Source organism: Kwoniella botswanensis, chromosome 1 (genome assembly GCF_036426115.1).
Source record: "Kwoniella botswanensis chromosome 1, complete sequence".
Classification (NCBI taxonomy): domain Eukaryota; kingdom Fungi; phylum Basidiomycota; class Tremellomycetes; order Tremellales; family Cryptococcaceae; genus Kwoniella; species Kwoniella botswanensis.
This window is the reverse complement of record NC_088599.1, coordinates 2,167,410-2,183,086: the sequence shown is the minus strand read 5'-3', so window position 1 is coordinate 2,183,086 and position 15,677 is coordinate 2,167,410. Positions and strand designations below refer to the sequence as shown.

At 45.6% G+C, this 15,677-nt stretch overlaps 9 protein-coding genes across 9 annotated transcripts; 6 read left to right on the top strand and 3 right to left on the bottom strand.

Annotated features, from left to right (window-relative positions):
- Nucleotides 1-158: 158 nt before the first annotated feature.
- L199_000854 (uncharacterized protein) lies at nt 159-2,036 on the top strand (the record flags this gene model as incomplete). Its single annotated transcript, XM_064886612.1, has 7 exons — nt 159-221; nt 308-327; nt 394-414; nt 525-740; nt 807-899; nt 972-1,492; nt 1,591-2,036. The coding sequence occupies 7 exons, from the start codon at nt 159-161 to the stop codon at nt 2,034-2,036; spliced, it is 1,380 nt and encodes a 459-aa protein (XP_064742684.1).
- A 547-nt stretch (nt 2,037-2,583) lies between these two features.
- Nucleotides 2,584-4,003, top strand: L199_000853 (uncharacterized protein; the record flags this gene model as incomplete). The annotated part of the gene is made up of 2 exons (XM_064886611.1): nt 2,584-3,435; nt 3,581-4,003. 2 exons carry the CDS (start codon nt 2,584-2,586, stop codon nt 4,001-4,003), a joined length of 1,275 nt encoding a protein of 424 aa, XP_064742683.1.
- A 165-nt stretch (nt 4,004-4,168) lies between these two features.
- L199_000852 (uncharacterized protein) lies at nt 4,169-4,405 on the top strand (the record flags this gene model as incomplete). Its single annotated transcript, XM_064886610.1, has 1 exon — nt 4,169-4,405. The coding sequence occupies one exon, from the start codon at nt 4,169-4,171 to the stop codon at nt 4,403-4,405; it is 237 nt and encodes a 78-aa protein (XP_064742682.1).
- Nucleotides 4,406-4,580: 175 nt separating this feature from the next.
- L199_000851 (uncharacterized protein) lies at nt 4,581-5,987 on the bottom strand (the record flags this gene model as incomplete). The annotated part of the gene is made up of 4 exons (XM_064886609.1): nt 4,581-4,858; nt 4,972-5,226; nt 5,346-5,702; nt 5,780-5,987. The coding sequence occupies 4 exons, from the start codon at nt 5,985-5,987 to the stop codon at nt 4,581-4,583; spliced, it is 1,098 nt and encodes a 365-aa protein (XP_064742681.1).
- A 480-nt stretch (nt 5,988-6,467) lies between these two features.
- On the bottom strand, nt 6,468-7,175 carry L199_000850 (uncharacterized protein; the record flags this gene model as incomplete). Its single annotated transcript, XM_064886608.1, has 1 exon — nt 6,468-7,175. The coding sequence occupies one exon, from the start codon at nt 7,173-7,175 to the stop codon at nt 6,468-6,470; it is 708 nt and encodes a 235-aa protein (XP_064742680.1).
- Nucleotides 7,176-7,239: 64 nt separating this feature from the next.
- L199_000849 (uncharacterized protein) lies at nt 7,240-7,932 on the top strand (the record flags this gene model as incomplete). Its single annotated transcript, XM_064886607.1, has 1 exon — nt 7,240-7,932. One exon carries the CDS (start codon nt 7,240-7,242, stop codon nt 7,930-7,932), a length of 693 nt encoding a protein of 230 aa, XP_064742679.1.
- Nucleotides 7,933-8,031: 99 nt separating this feature from the next.
- On the top strand, nt 8,032-8,397 carry L199_000848 (uncharacterized protein; the record flags this gene model as incomplete). The annotated part of the gene is made up of 1 exon (XM_064886606.1): nt 8,032-8,397. The coding sequence occupies one exon, from the start codon at nt 8,032-8,034 to the stop codon at nt 8,395-8,397; it is 366 nt and encodes a 121-aa protein (XP_064742678.1).
- Nucleotides 8,398-10,036: 1,639 nt separating this feature from the next.
- Nucleotides 10,037-12,099, bottom strand: L199_000847 (uncharacterized protein; the record flags this gene model as incomplete). The annotated part of the gene is made up of 2 exons (XM_064886605.1): nt 10,037-11,857; nt 11,911-12,099. 2 exons carry the CDS (start codon nt 12,097-12,099, stop codon nt 10,037-10,039), a joined length of 2,010 nt encoding a protein of 669 aa, XP_064742677.1.
- Nucleotides 12,100-13,232: 1,133 nt separating this feature from the next.
- Nucleotides 13,233-15,396, top strand: L199_000846 (uncharacterized protein; the record flags this gene model as incomplete). Its single annotated transcript, XM_064886604.1, has 13 exons — nt 13,233-13,450; nt 13,503-13,851; nt 13,919-14,050; nt 14,109-14,176; nt 14,238-14,264; nt 14,320-14,462; nt 14,525-14,638; nt 14,691-14,720; nt 14,778-14,825; nt 14,894-14,917; nt 14,981-15,114; nt 15,188-15,231; nt 15,363-15,396. 13 exons carry the CDS (start codon nt 13,233-13,235, stop codon nt 15,394-15,396), a joined length of 1,365 nt encoding a protein of 454 aa, XP_064742676.1.
- Between the last annotated feature and the right edge of the window lie 281 nt (nt 15,397-15,677).

The following is a 15,677-nucleotide window of genomic DNA, read 5'->3' as shown; positions in this document are numbered from 1 at the left end:
GAGGATTGCCACGTGGTAAAGGTCTGTGAGCATGATACGAAAATAACAGTGTCAAGAGATTGATTTCTTGGTTGCAACTTCATGACACTTTGTCATTCCGTAGTGTCCAGCACTTTAGCACTTCGACAGGAGTCGATATCATCAGCATCAACGGAAGGATGCCGAACCCAAGAACGTTCTTTGATTTTAGTGTTGGTGATAAACCATTAGGAAGGGTCGTGGTGAGTGAACAGAGATCTTTTCCTACCTGTTATATCTCTCAGTGTAAAACAAGTAATTTAGCTTACTCCTTATGATGTGATGACAGTTTGAGCTGTTCAGTGATGTGTGAGTCGCTGTTTCATGCTTAATATTGAGTGCTCCACTGACGACTTGATGTGCTTTCATTTGTAGCGTCCCGAAGACAGTTGAAAAGTGAGTATGAGTGACATGTAAAAACCTCATCTTGCGTCAATTTGGACAGATACCAAATATAGATGCTCTAAATACTGATATTGTTATTCATTTTGGATTCATCTCAACAGCTTCAGATCCCTATGTACAGGTGAAAAAGGTATCTCTCCCTCGTCCAACGTTCCATTACATTACAAAGGATGTCCCGTCCATCGGGTCATAGACGGGTTCATGATTCAAGGAGGTGATTTTACGAAGAAGAATGGGAGTGGTGGAGAAAGTATATATGGGGGTCCATTCGAGGATGAGAGGTTGGAAGGTGAAGGGACAGAGGTGGACAAAAAGGGGTGAGTAAACATCATTCGAGATCACCCGGTCAGGAAATTGATACTGACATCTCGTCTTATGCAAAGCCTTCTGGTGATGGCAAATAGAGGTCCAAATACCAACGGATCTCAGTTTTTCATCACTCTCGCACCATCACCTCATCTTACAGGTAAACATGTGTAAGCTATCACCACCCTTTTGCACCGACCTACAATGAATGCATCTCACTGACTGAATGGATTATACTTTAGTGTATTCGGTAAAGTCATATTTGGCATGGACCATATCGAAACCATCGGTAAAGTTTCGACAGACGACAGGGATCGACCATTATCGCCAGTGATAATTAGCCATTGTGGTGAATTAGAACTCAAACGTGCGCCCCCAAAACCCAAAGCCAGATCACCCTCTGTATCTTCATCTGTATCTAGATCGGCTTCGCCAGATGATCGAAAGAGGAGCAGGAAGAGTAAATCAAAATCACGTCGTGATACTCCCTCTTCAGATGAGGGCGACTCGGATGAATCTAGAGATAGACATAGAAGTCGGAGGAAGAAGGATAGAAAGAGTAAGAGTAGGAAGGATAAATTGTCAGGACGTGATAAAGATAGAAAGCCTAGAGAGGAGACCGAAGAAGAATTGGATGCCAGATTGGAAAGAGAGGAGAAAGAGAGATTGGAAAAGCAGAGATTGGAGAGATTGGAGTTGATGAAAAAGCAGTTGGAAGAGGAGAGACAAAGGGTGAAGGATGAAGGTGGCGTTGTATATAAGGGTGAGTAACAGGTTGATCTGTGCTATTCTTTATCTTTTTGCCCTGGGTCCCGACTTGATTCTTGCAAGGGACCACTAATCATTGACTTCTCAATTAAGGTCGAGGAGCAATGCGATACCTAGACCCAGAAACCACCCATCGATCAATGCCTCGTAATTTCGATTCTCGTGCACCTGACATTCGACCCAGAAGGGGCCCACCTCCTCATCTTGCCGATCGAATAGATAGAAACAGAGATGGAAACCGAAATAGAGAAAGGGATAGAGATGGACGTGGAGAAGAGATCAATCAACGTGATCGGTTAGATCGAGACATGGATAGATGGCAACATGATAGATCCCAAGCTCAGGCTGTTACTGAAAGGGAACGTGCTAAATTTACGAGAGGAAGAAGTAGGAGTAGAAGTAGGAGCCCAGTCAGAAACAGATCGATCAGTCCGAGGTTGAAATCTCAGTCTCCTGTAAGAGGAGGAACCAGATCGAGATCTAGATCGATAGGTGCTAGATCAGATGGGAGTGATATGGTGTTGGATTTGGATGATTAGATTGTCGAATTATGCATTTTGTACGTGTGATCACTATTCTACCTTTGTTGCGTTACAAGAAGGCGTACGGAGTATGGAGGACGCTCCACCCACATCCCATCAAACGTCCAGTTCTCATCAACTAGTCAAGGGACGCTGTGTATGTAGGTGGGTACCAGTAAGGCGGAAGGCGACACTCAGTATCAATATATCGTTGCACACAGGACTATAAACGACTGCTCCCGTCCTCACGTTACTCTGCATACCTCACAAAGGATCAAAGCGGCCTTCGAAGATGAAATCGCAAGCGAGCAGTAACGACCTACGATGTGTATGACATGCAAGTGTAAGGATCTTGGCCTTCCCATCTTGAAGAAGCTTGTATGAAGTCTGATCTTCCGGACTTGTACCGCCAAGCCAGAACGATCTGACAAAGGCTAACTGGAGACGACACGACCTATAGAGGTGAAAGCCTCACTAAACCATATTGACTGTACTATGGATCGGATTAACAAGTGGCGATCATTCCGCATCATATCCGTACGAGCTACGCACTCTTTAATAAACGATGCCCCCTCGTCATAGATCAAGGTACGATAGCGAAGATGATTTCAGGTGGACACGAACCCCTCGTCGTTCGAGAAATACGTCGTCGAGCCGATATGCAGAAGAAGATCGTTCGATCTATCCTCCTGATCCAGAACCTCTCAATGAACCTCGCTCATACTCGCAATATAGCAGGTCCTCTGGAGAGTCGCAGAGGGATACCGTCGAGGTTGAGGTGGACGAAGATGTGCAGAGAGGACAGCGAGTGTATCATCAAACAGGGATTAATCCCTCTCAGAGGACTTTTGTCGAAAATTCAAATCGGGCTCAGCCTACACATAATCGTACGGGACATACTGATTCAACGACCAGAGTATATACTCAACCTGACCTCGCTTATCGACCAAAACCTGGTCCAAGTGTAGAAATCCCTACTTTCAGATCTCGAAGGTACCCAATCGATTCAACTCAATACGAAAGAAGAGCCCCAACTCCATCCTTGGTAGAGCTCACAGGTCATCAACCTGGTCCTCCTGGAAACTTACCTCAATATTCTTATCCCGCAGAATTCCAAAGTCCAAGTCTGGCCACTAGGCCATTGGATACCGGCATTCAACAATCGTCATTCAACCCCCTGTTCAGTTCTTCGATCCAGTCAAATCCACTATCACTGCACAACAAGAGAGATACAGAGTTAGTGATGTTTCAAAGAGATATGGGCATAGCTGCGGACCCCAGAGATCAAACTGTCATCTTTTCCAGGAGCAAATTCCATTATCCTGATGAAGATGCTTTATTGTTCACTTCCCCAGTACATTTTCCTATAGTGGATGAAAGAGGGAATGTAGGGCATTACAAGGTTTGTGAGCATGTTGTGAGTGTTCTGTCCCATGATCCCATCTCAGTCACTTGACTGTAACATGTCTGGAAAGAAAATCAAAGTATGGCAGGAGACATACTCTACTGGGAGAGTGCTAAATCGGATCACTGACTACTGATTACTGGCCAACTATCAATAGACGGACAACGGTGATCCAAATCAATGTAAAGCCTTTCATACCCCCGTTCATACATCTACCGTCTCGATTGGAGAGATACACCCTGAAGATCTTCATTTTTACTCTGCAGCAATTATCCCAAGGAATCATCGTATGTTCACAGATCATCCTTCCACTTCGAGGATGATCACGGTAGATCACTCGGTGACGTACAAGCAAGTTGCGAATCAATATAATTCCCAACAACTTGCTTTTGCCAGACGATACAAGGATTGGATCAATAGCGATTCAGGTAGATTACGCTTAAGTCAAGAGAGGTATATCACAGATATGAAAGATAATATACGAACGAGAGATGAAGTATTAAGGGAACGTAAGAGGGAGTTGGAGAAGAAAATTACTTCAGGAGATGTAATGAGCACCCTTCAAGATGGTTTAAAATAATATGATATTGATCGTCATCAATTGCCATCACAATCTTCGACTTCGACTGGTAAATCAAGGTTATATCGACAATTGGATTCAGCCAGAAGAGATCTGCGCGAAAAGTTATTATCGGTGGATATCCTTGCCAGCACATATGTGAATGACCTCAAAGATCGGAGCCACATGCAAAGCAAGATTGATGATCTCAAAACCGAGATAGATGATCAATTTGAGGATCTCAGAAGATTGTCAGCGACGAGTGGGAGCGGTGTTACCATTGCCAATCAGGAGAACAAATTATATCTCTCCGCTCAAAAGACTTTGCAGCAATTGGAAGATATGGTGAATCCCCTTACTTGGCTGAAAGAGGATGAAGAGAGGTTAGCAAAAGAGAAGAGGGACTTGAGAACCTATTATTGATCTCTGGATTGGATGAATTGATTGACCAACTTGTAATAGGGGAGGAATACAGTGAGATTGATGATGTACAATGGACGGACGTGGATGCAGGTATCTATACGGGAAGTATGAATATAACGTGTCTTGACGTTTGTCCATATGTCACATGGTCCCATCTGTTCCGTCCTCTACAAATTTACAATCTATTGAAGCCAAGTTTCCTCAACGTCCACATGCCCAACACACCGAGCAAGACCATACTGCCGATACCGGAAGTAGGCAGTGCTGCACTCGTAGCTCCGCCAGTCGATGATGCAGATGGCGAAGTACCCGAAGAAGATGACGAGACACCTGACGGGGATGTAGAGCTATTTGTTGATGAAGCTGAATCACCACACACTCCATTGGGACAGGTAGCGTTGAGGGCAAAAGAGGGGTAGGTGGATGGTGTGGTATATTCGACGTAATCGAAGTCTATGCGATCATCGACAAGGAGTCAGCAAGCTAAGTCAGGTTCTAAGGAGCAACGGAACGTATCGCCCTATTATGGATTGGGAAATCAGATGGTGGGTTGGAAGTAGACCTACCAAAGAACGTAGCATTATCACCTTCTGGTCCATCATTAACCAATTTCACCTGATGCGTACCCTCCGGTAGATTCCCGATAAAAGCTTTTAATGATCCTAGCTTCTCACACTTCTTTCCGTAATCTGACGTTCCACCGCAGGGAGTCCTGGCGTTCCATGTACCGTAGGGTGTTTGCGAGTCGTTGAAGTAGATGGAGAAATCACCGTGATCTTGGACAGAGTCACCGTAGATGTACAGAGCTGATCCTGCAAAGGCTGTATCGTGGTCGAAGCGGAGTTAGCAAGATATACAACCGGTAAGATGAGAAGATAGAGAGCATTCCGTCCAGGTTGAGACAGGACATGTATGGTATGAGCAGGAATCATTGACTCACAGAAGTTGAAAGAATTACCAGGACCTTCGGTATATATATTCGTACCGTTAAAAAAATCACCGCCTTGTCTCGTCCATTCCCCATTATAGTGAATCTGATCCAGCGCATCGTCTATCGTCTGGTTCTGCAAATCCGAACCTAGATCGTATCCTAGTACAACGGAGTCTAAGCCTAACCCATCACCTTGATTTGTCAATGTCAAAGAGTGTGCTGAAGGTGACAAGTCCGTTGCAGAGTATAACAATGCTCTGCCTGATGAGACCGAAGCAGGGGTCTGTGTGGTAGTTTGGCCATCGAGCGTGATGGTGAAAGAAGGGGAAGAGACGTTAAGGGCACCGTATAACCATATCTGGGTGGCTGAAGATATAGCGAAAACCACTCCGATTAGCTTATCGGCTTCGAAAATTGGGTCATATGAAAGATTGTAAACTCACTGGTAAAGTTCAATGACAGCTCAGCACCTTTCTCGGTGGTCCAATGTAAAGTAGCCTGATGCCATGGTAGACCCGTCTCATTCTCTGACGCTTTATACCATGTTGGATTATCTTGCGGATTAGGTGTTGACCATTGACCTAGATCAGAATACACAACCAGAGGATCGAAGTCGTCATACGTGACGTTGATGGTCTGCGAGGTTGACATGTTATCGTTGTATTCTATGGAGCCCAGCAACTAGAATGAATATGGATATAGGCAAGTATGTGGTGTTGGACTTCCAGAGGACAAATATCAACGAACGAGGGGACAAAGGGTGATGACAGGTGATTATGGCTGTATGAGTTGATCTCAATAATACAGATACTCCTTGCTTGGCATGCACTGGTGTCTCCTGTGATCTAATTGGTGTGAGATGAAAGGAGCGGAGGGTGATTGACACAGACTGTTTCAACTTTCGAAGTGAACTTGTTCTGTTTACATCGAACTCATCGAATAACACAGCGGTTTGTGTGTACCCCGCATCGTGATGACGCAACACAAAGTGGCATGTCATGTTGAACGAGGCAGTCTGAAATGATAATGCATGAAATCCGGAATCGAGGTAAGTCGAAAATCGATACAGCTCCATGAGAATCCTTAGCGCGTCGTCCGATTGGTCTTCCAGAATGCAAGTGAAAAGCAGCCCTATGTGGGCAGCCAAGATCGAGCGAATGTGAGGGCAACAGGCACCATAACAGTTCCATCCGTGGAATGAGGAATTCTGGACCAATCACCGACTATACAATCTTTCCAGTCTGTCTTGAGGATTCGCTCATGCATCGCGGTGCTTAGAGCTTCGGGGACACCCTCCGTAATGCTGGGTCTAGCTTTGAGATACTCTTCACGAGTGTCAGCAAAAGCTATCTCAAAATCTCCCTCGCCATCAGGTAAGCGTGCATGTAGCTGTTTGATCGAGTCTTGAATCTGAGAAACTCTGCTGGTGAAACATCTCTCGTGTACGTTCATCAGCATACTTGCAATTGAGGTTCCACTTGCATACTCCCCGTGAACGATTGGAGATGGAAAACCAACGATCTTTTCACTGTCAAAGTGGGAGTGTATGATTGAGCTGAACTTATTGCCGCTCTCTAGACTGTGGGCGGAGACTCCCTGACTGGGATCCCATGTCGCTCGACCATGTAGGTACCCCTTACTTTTTCTCAGAGGATACGCCGCCATCGTAGGACTGTTTGAGGTTGGTATACTTGAACGCTTATCTAAATTGGCTCCAACGATCGGGCGGACGTAATACAACATCGTAATGTTTTGACCCCCATCAGAAGGTTTATGCGGGCCTACAGCAGTGACTGTGATAGTTGGGCTGTCAGTGAGCCGAGTTTGAGTAGTCGACATCGTCTTGTGTTGCGTAGTCTATAACGTGTCGCCAACCCGGCTGGACAATCGATAGTCAAACAGAATGGAGAAGCCAAATGATACAGGCAAAAGAGATTTTAGACCGTCCTTGAATCGTTACGCCACGCTCCCTATGTATAAAATCTGTTGGCTGCCACCGCAAGCCAGAACTGCTCCCTTGACATACAGAAGACAAGCATTGCCTAGCAAGGATCTCGATTTCAAAGGATACCATGGTTTCAAAATAAGGCTATCTTCCCTTCCTACAGCGGAAGACGATTGGCATTCTTCCATCTCTGTATACATCTGGGCCTTGCCAGACAGCCTCAATCCGTTTCACAGCGATGCTTGTGGATTCTGGGATACATCGGAAGGTCATGTGGGTTCAGTGATTTTACACTTTTCTCCTAGACTTTCCCAACTTCTTTCCCCACCAGTTTCAGGCAGAAAAGAAGACATCTCACTCTGGCACACCAACGGCTTGAAAGGATTGACGAAAGCTTTTTGTTCACCAATGCGAGTCACAAGGGCTATACTGTGTCCGAAGTCTCTGACTACCTTCGGTGCAACAGAGGACGAGAAGGAGGATCGAGAAGAAGTCTGTCTAAAAGGCTTACTGAAAGGATTGGCTATAGTAGCTCTTCTGATAACGAAACGATCCATGTCTAGATCCCAGTCGCTCCAAATTGGTCTTGGATATCCATTTGCTGATCGTTGCAAGATCATGAATGGGGAGTATAAAGCCGAGGACAGGTAAATTTGATCATTGGTTTTCTGTCTCTTTCTGTATACCAACTCCTACATCATTGATACATAACCTTAACAGCTTCTCGTGTCATCATACCATTCCCTAAATATGTCATCTGGCCCCATACGTGCTGGTACCATCACCGGTACATCAGAGTCCGGCTCGGCTGGCACAATCACCGTCAAAGATATGGGGGATATCGACCCAGGCCAAAAGGTCACCTTACTCGTTTCCATGTATCTGACTAGATGCGCTAATCTCAGTAGGATGACCATGAGTGGCGATTTGTGGAAACCCGACAGCACAGGCACTGTTCAAGCGACCGTTCCGCTGCAAGATGTCAGCTTCAACTGGGGTTGTCGGTTAGCATGGGACCCTTCGAAGGAAGTATCAGAATCTAGTCTGAAGAGCGCTCAAGCCTTTCTGGAAAGCAAATTATTACCACCCAATATGCCGAGCGGACTCCCACGATGACATCACGGCTTTCAAGTCAGGAGTCAAGATTCCAACCGCCTTGAGTCACTTCACTAACTACAAAGTCCTCCAGGTCAAAGGCGCCGAGGAGAATTTAATGTCGGTATACGAGGCATATCCAAGCAAAGATGATTTCCATTTCCGTTTATCGTCCCGTACAGACCTAATCAACGCCTTGCCACCAATGTTACCAGATGCTATTGAGGCACTTCCTGCCGAAGCGGATCAAGAGCATCATGAGAGATACTTGGCATCATTATGGAAGGATTGGACTGTTGGGGATATGTCTACTGTGGTACAGCCTTCTGATGGTACACTTTTGATTTCCATCGTGCGGAAGACAGCTTAAGGCGAGCTGGAAGAGTCCGCCCACAACTCATTGCCTTGAGGTTCATCTGAGGCCTAATGGACGAAGAAGTCCTGCGGCAGTGTAATACAATCATGAGCCGGGGCAGCTCGAAATGATTTCCTTTGACATGCAGCGCGGATATGACAGTGAACAAATCGCTCGTTTAGTACGAATGTAGACATGAATCTTTTAGATGAATTCACTACAGCACAATGTACTAGTCGTGACTGCCGCAGGTGCTGTGCAAATCCGACTGAGATCTAGCGTCACTACGTGGAAATGTCTTATTTAGCGGATATTTATTGAGGTTATATACCATACAGTATTGCTCAATACCAGCTTTATCGAAGGCTGTAATGTCGTCAATCAATCTACCAGCTTCTAGCGTAGTAAGAGAATGGCCTTCTGACCGAGTATACTGTAGCCTTTGTGAGAAGTTCCATAGGTGGTTCTGCTGAAACACCAAGGCTTCTGGATACAAAGATGTATCCGATGGTTTAGAATTTCAAGACTGTTATTCCCCTCCTTCCAACAAGTCAAGACATTTGTAGAAATAACGTGAAGCATACCGGATATCTGCTCTCAATATTATTGCAATCTACAGTATATACAGAATGAAGGACAGGACGGTGCACATCGACGAACACTTATGTACTGTAGTACGATAACGTTGATGATCTCAAGCGACACATATCAATTACATCAACACTTTCATACGTGAATGCGCCTTGGACAATCGTAGTACACCATTTATGCATTAATCATCATCAAAGAAGAAACAGAGAATGAGGGGTCATCAGCATTAGACATAAGACAAAGCATAGACGACGTTAAGAGGACATTTAGAGGCAGGAAAAAGAGAAGAAATAAAAGAACGGAAATGATGAGTGTTTTGTGTATATTAGATATCAATATGATATATATAGCAAAAGTCGGCCTACTTTTATAATCTGTTGATTGTGAGGTATGAACACCGTGAATATGTAAATCAAATGAACATTCGAAATGGAAAAGTCCTTTCAAACGTTCAAATAAGGGGTATGTTAAACGTTTGAATTTTGGATGGTCAAAATTATGATTTCGTTGACATGTGATGGTGATATCGTGGCATGTTGTGTATGACTTGAGGTAATTTGAAAATACGAAAAGACCAAGAACCGAAAGCGATGGGATGACGAAATGATAGAACAAAGGAAAGAAAAGAAAAAACGACGTTTCCACCTGACCATAACTAATCGTTATCGTTAACCCCTTCCGTTAAATATTTTTCAGATAAAAATACTAAAGTCTCTAAAGCTCGAGTGATTCTCTAGTTCTCATACCCTCCATATAACCTTGGTTCTGGTTGTTTTGAGCAGCATTGGCATTGGCGTTGGCGGCAGCTTGTCTTTCACTCCCAACCGCTGAATTCGAATTTGATCCTACTGATCCTGATCCCCCGCCCAAACTCGAAGTATCAACTTCTTCATCTTCTTCCGATACTCTCCTTCCCATCATTATGTTACTTCTGTTGCTCGCATTGGAGGTAGGTCTGAACCCCCCTACACCGCCAAACCCTCTTGATTCGCCCGCTGGACCTCTGGGATTTCGGAGTGGTTGGGAAGATAACATCTCGCCCATTGGATCTGAGGCACCATTGGAGTTACCGAAAGAAGAGATGGAATGACCTTTGGAGTGCAAACCCAATCCCGAAGGGAGGGGAGGGACGGGAGGGATGACGCCGCCGAACAAGCCATTGAACGATCCCGACGCTTGACCTTGTCCGATAGTCCTCCTACCATGAGCAGCACCCATCGATACGTAATCTCTGCCTCCAGCGTCGGTTCGAAGGTTACCTGAGGATCTTTGAGGATTGAGCGATCGAGCGGGATCTCTGGCTACCACTGGTCCGTTAAACCCCCTCAGATCAGGCATGGATTTCTTGATTCGTAGATTAGGAGATAACTCGTTGGTGGGTGTAGAAGAGTATGGAGACAGGTAAGATGAGGTTGATATGGTAGCTGAAGAAGAGGTAGTAAGAGTAGGTCGATGTTGAGGTTGAGGTGGTTCCCTTAAAACCACAACGGATTTCAGATCACCTTCACCCCTTGTGGAACTTGACAAACCCAGTTTCTGCGCCACCAGATGAACGATCCTTCGTTCGGTCGGAGTGAGGTTCTTCGAGAACGCCAACTCATCCCTCATCCTATCTTCTTTGAATACCAAAACCCTCGAGTAGATATCCAATACGGCAGGATCGTTCATATCTAATGTGAGAGGTAAGGAGTCTGAGGTAGCTGAGGTGGCTGATTGTGGTGGACTGTTATTCTCGTATCCATTTGAAGGTCTTGAGATCGGTTGAGGTGGGATTGGGATTGATAATTCCGCTTTATTGATATTGGTATTATCGAATTGAATCGATCTCATCCTCTTCAACGCCTTCTCCCTTTCGATCTTGTCTTTCTCACCAGGTTGTAACACCTTCTTATATTCAACTCGTAGTTTCCTACCTTGAACATCATATCCGTTCAACGCAGCGACAACCGAAGCTGCCTCGTCGGGTGCACGGAAATTGGCAAAAGCCAATCCGCGGAATACTCCATTGTCGTGATGATAGTTGAAAGCGTATGGTAAAGGAGCACCTAAAGACTCCATTACCCCTAGCAAGGTCTCTCGAGTGACTGCGAAGGGGATATTCTTGATGACTATGGCGGTTGGAATGACATCCTCATCTGATGAAGGAATTGAAGGCATCCCGTATCCATTTCGCCACCCATTGGCCTGTGTGCGACTGTGGTTGTTACCGAGGCTGGCGAGAGATTGAGATCCATATTGAGGTAGTCCACCGGCGTTGTAACCTGCAAGATTTGGGGCGGAAGCAGCGGTGTTGAGACCGTACGACATTACTGGAGGCGGAGAGGGGGTGACGGCCAACGGCGCGAAGTTGTCGACGGGAGGATAGGATGGCTGTTGGTATGTCTGATATGGGTGAGACGAGGCGGTGGTGGGCACGGATGTGATTGATGAAGGAGGTGAGAGGGTAGGAGGGGAAGGGGCGTCACGGCGGAACGCTTCGAAAGCGTTGAGATTAGGCGACTCTCTTGACGGAGGTGCGTTGGAGTCATACCATCCCTGCACGAGTTTTCAGCGGGATAGCACATAAGAAAATAGGAGAGAAAGCTTACCTGAGGAATACCAGATCTCGAACTTCTCTTCGGACTGGTAGCCCAATCAGGAGAAACGGTCGATCCCTGTGATGGAGGGCCAAACACACCGTTGTAACGATAATTGTTGTTAGCCGCGGTGTATGATCCGGGAGGAGGTGAGATAGATAAGGAATGCAGGCTGGGTAACGGTGGTGAAGTGTGATTCATCTTGGACTATGTTGATGAATAGATTGTGTTGAGGATAAGGGACGACGACGTGTCTTGTCTGTTGTTATTATTTTGACTTTTTGGTTGAGACGCGTAAATTCGACGTCAGGTAAGATTAGAATGGATGATAGCAAGATGTATGTTGGCCAGAAGTTTTTATCGTTTGGGGTCTGCCCATGCAAGAGAGGAGAAAAGGCTTGATTTGATTTTCCAGAAGAAAAGAAGATGAAAATTTTGATTATAGAGATTGTGTGTTTGTTGTTAGACTGCTGACAAGTTCGTATAGAGGGAAACGTGTGACAAGGTTCATATGTGTATGTGTAGTTGTATGCAATGGTAGGTCTTGTTCGTGTTGTCGTTACTCGTTTCTCATAAGTTGTAGGAGGATGATGATGATAAAGACTGGAAGAGATGTATGGATGTGCGCAGAGAGAATAACGAGGATGGAAATATAGATAGATGGATGGTCGTGTAGTGGGGATAGTAGGGGAGGGAGGGGAGATGTGGTGACATTACTCGATTGACGTGAAAAAACCAAAACAGAGTGGGATTATTTGCAAACATCATTTTATCCATTTAATCCCATATCCTCGTTATGCTGCTCGGTGTCAGCAAGGATGTGTATAGGAGTAAGCAGCTGGTCATGCTGTCCAGAGTGCTATTCATTACACCTAGAAAGCTGCTCAATCCACATCTGGTACCCATGTTCAAGTGTACTCGAGTACGATATTCTCAAACATATAGTAAAACCCCTTGCATCTGGAGAGTGAGACAGGGACACACTTTGACACTTGGACTCGACATTTCGCCACCTTTCCTTTTGCCCAAAGCTCAAGCTCAGCCTCCACTCTTTCACTTCACCACGTGCTGATGACGTGTATCGTCACAACATTCCGCCAAGACCTGTCACAGTACATCCGGGTACCTTCTCTGCGCCCAGTGCCAGAGTGGTCCTTTGCCATATCAAGGATCAAGGATCAAGGATCAAAAGCGGTGCGTGCGTCTATGATGCATATAAACATAACGCATAACCCAGAACATTATCTTTCGATCCCTCTTTCTTCAATAATTTGCCATCTCTATACTCATCACCTCATACATATATTGTGTATAGCAAATTATAATCATCGACAATGGGTCTCGCATCTAAATTAGCAGCCGCACAAGCAGGTGGGAACGCAAACCCTTACGGGGGAGGTGCACCCGCTCAACAACAATCATATGGTGCCCCCCAACAACAACAGCAACAAGGTCAATATGGACAACAACCCCAACATGGACAATACGGCCAACAACCTCAACAACAGCAATATGGTGCTCCTCAAGGTCCACCTCCTACTCCTGGACAAAGGTGAGTCTCCAAGTATCCTCTGGCCTTGCGCAGTCTGATGAATGTATTGTAGACCTACTTCAGGACAATATGCTCCTCCCTCTGGACCACCTCCTGGTCAATCCCAATACGGCCAACAAGGTCAAGGTCACGGGCAATATGGTCAAAATCAATATGCTCCCCCATCAGGACCACCACCAGGTCAATATGGCCAACAACAAGGGCAGTACGGCCAACAACCCCAATACGGTCAACAACAAGGACAATATGGCCAACAACAGGGTTTGCCATCTCAACAATACGGTAATCAACCTCCACAATATAGACCTCCTCAAGGTGCTCCTGCGTCAGGTGGAGCACCCGTAGGTGGTGGTCCAAATGCTCAAGCGATCTTACAAGCTTTACAACATTGTGTTCAAGAGGTCAGTCGAGCCATCTATCCTTTGCTGTTTCGAAGGGAGGCACTGATGATCGTTTCCATATGCGTAGCAAAAGATCCAAGCCTTCTACCCACCTGGTACAGGTCAACTCGAAGCTATCGCCCAGAGAGTCGCTCAATCAGGTGCTTTGCCCAAGATCGCTCAGGAATGGAGAATGCCCCTTGAGCTCGCTTCGGACTTGGTAAGCTGACTCCGTACTCGTGATGCAAACGAAAAATATACTGACTTTCCGATGACAGGTCAAATTATCTTTGTTCGACGTTATCCTTTATGTAGATGATAGTGGAAGTATGGCCTTCGAACAAGGGTTAGTTGAAAGTCGCTTGGTGAAAGTGCTTAACTAATCTGACTTATCTATGCCTTTACAGTGGTGAACGAATCGATGATTTGAAATTGTGAGTCTACAACCTCATCCTCATTCTACAGAAATTGACTGAAGACAATCCTTAGGATCCTCTCACGGGTAGCCTACGCTACTTCCCTCTTCGACGATGACGGTATTCAAGTCCGATTCATGAACAACCGACTTGAGGGGAATGGCATCAAGACTGAACAAGACGCTTTGAACCTCGTCAATCAAGTCAAATTCTCTGGTACGCCCTTGCTACTTCAATCGTCCTACTTTACTTACTCCCAAGCTGATAGATATGAGTAGGTCTTACTCCAATGGGAACTTCTCTCGATCAGAAGATCCTCCAACCTCTCCTCCTCGGTCCAGCTAGAGCAAACGCTTTGCAAAAGCCTATTCTTATCATTGCTATAACCGATGGTGAGCTCATTCCCTATCTCGTTGTGTAAGAAGAGCTTATGATGTATGATAGGTACACCGGCCGGAGAACCCACGGATAAGGGTGAGCTGGGATACGAGAGCCATTCATAATGCTTAGCTGACCTTTATGCACTCAAAGTTATTCAAGTCATCGTCAACGCCAGTCGAGAGCTCCAACGAACCAGATGTGAGTCAACAGCATCACTGACCAGGCAAAGGCATGTCATCTGATGCTGATCCAATCATGCTGTCCAGACGGGCCGGATGCTGTTTCATACCGTTAGTTCCTTTTTCAGCAATTACATGTTGGGTTCGGCCCACTGATGTCTTGCTCTCCAATAGAATTCGCACAAGTCGGTGATGACATGAAAGCGATGAAATTCCTTGAATCGCTCGACAATCATCCAGTTGTAGGGGGGATGATAGATGTAACCTCGAATTTCGAAGCTGAACAAGCGGAGATGATGAGAAAGAACGTAAGTCTCTCTCAATTGTATAATTATCTCATGGCGCGACTTGCGCTATGCTGACTCGGTGATCCTCTTTCAGAACATGGACCTCAGCCCCGAAGCCTGGCTGATCAAACTCTTAATGTAAGTATCTGTGATGGAACTCTGTCACATCACGGCTCCTACAAGCACTTGTCATCTCCGTGCACCAGCCGGAGAAACCACTTTGGCCTTCCGATTCACTCTGAGTGCTGACATTGATTGAATGACAACAGGGGCGGTATAGATGACTCGTACGATACTCAGTAAATCTATTTCTTCACTTCTGCATCGTAGGCATAAGCTAACAGTTCATTCTCCAACAGAGACGAATAATCGATTCGGGTTCTCAGCGAAAGGCCGGAAGAAATTCATCTCGGCCGAGATTGAGATGGAATCAAAGATCAATGGGGGAAATCGTATGGAAAGAAGTGATACCTTTTTTTATCTATATTAAGAATGAATACATAATATTCTGTGAGACTGCAGTTCATCATATAGAACGGACAGCTTGTGAAGTGTCGGAAGTGGGGTGAGGAGTGGGATGATAA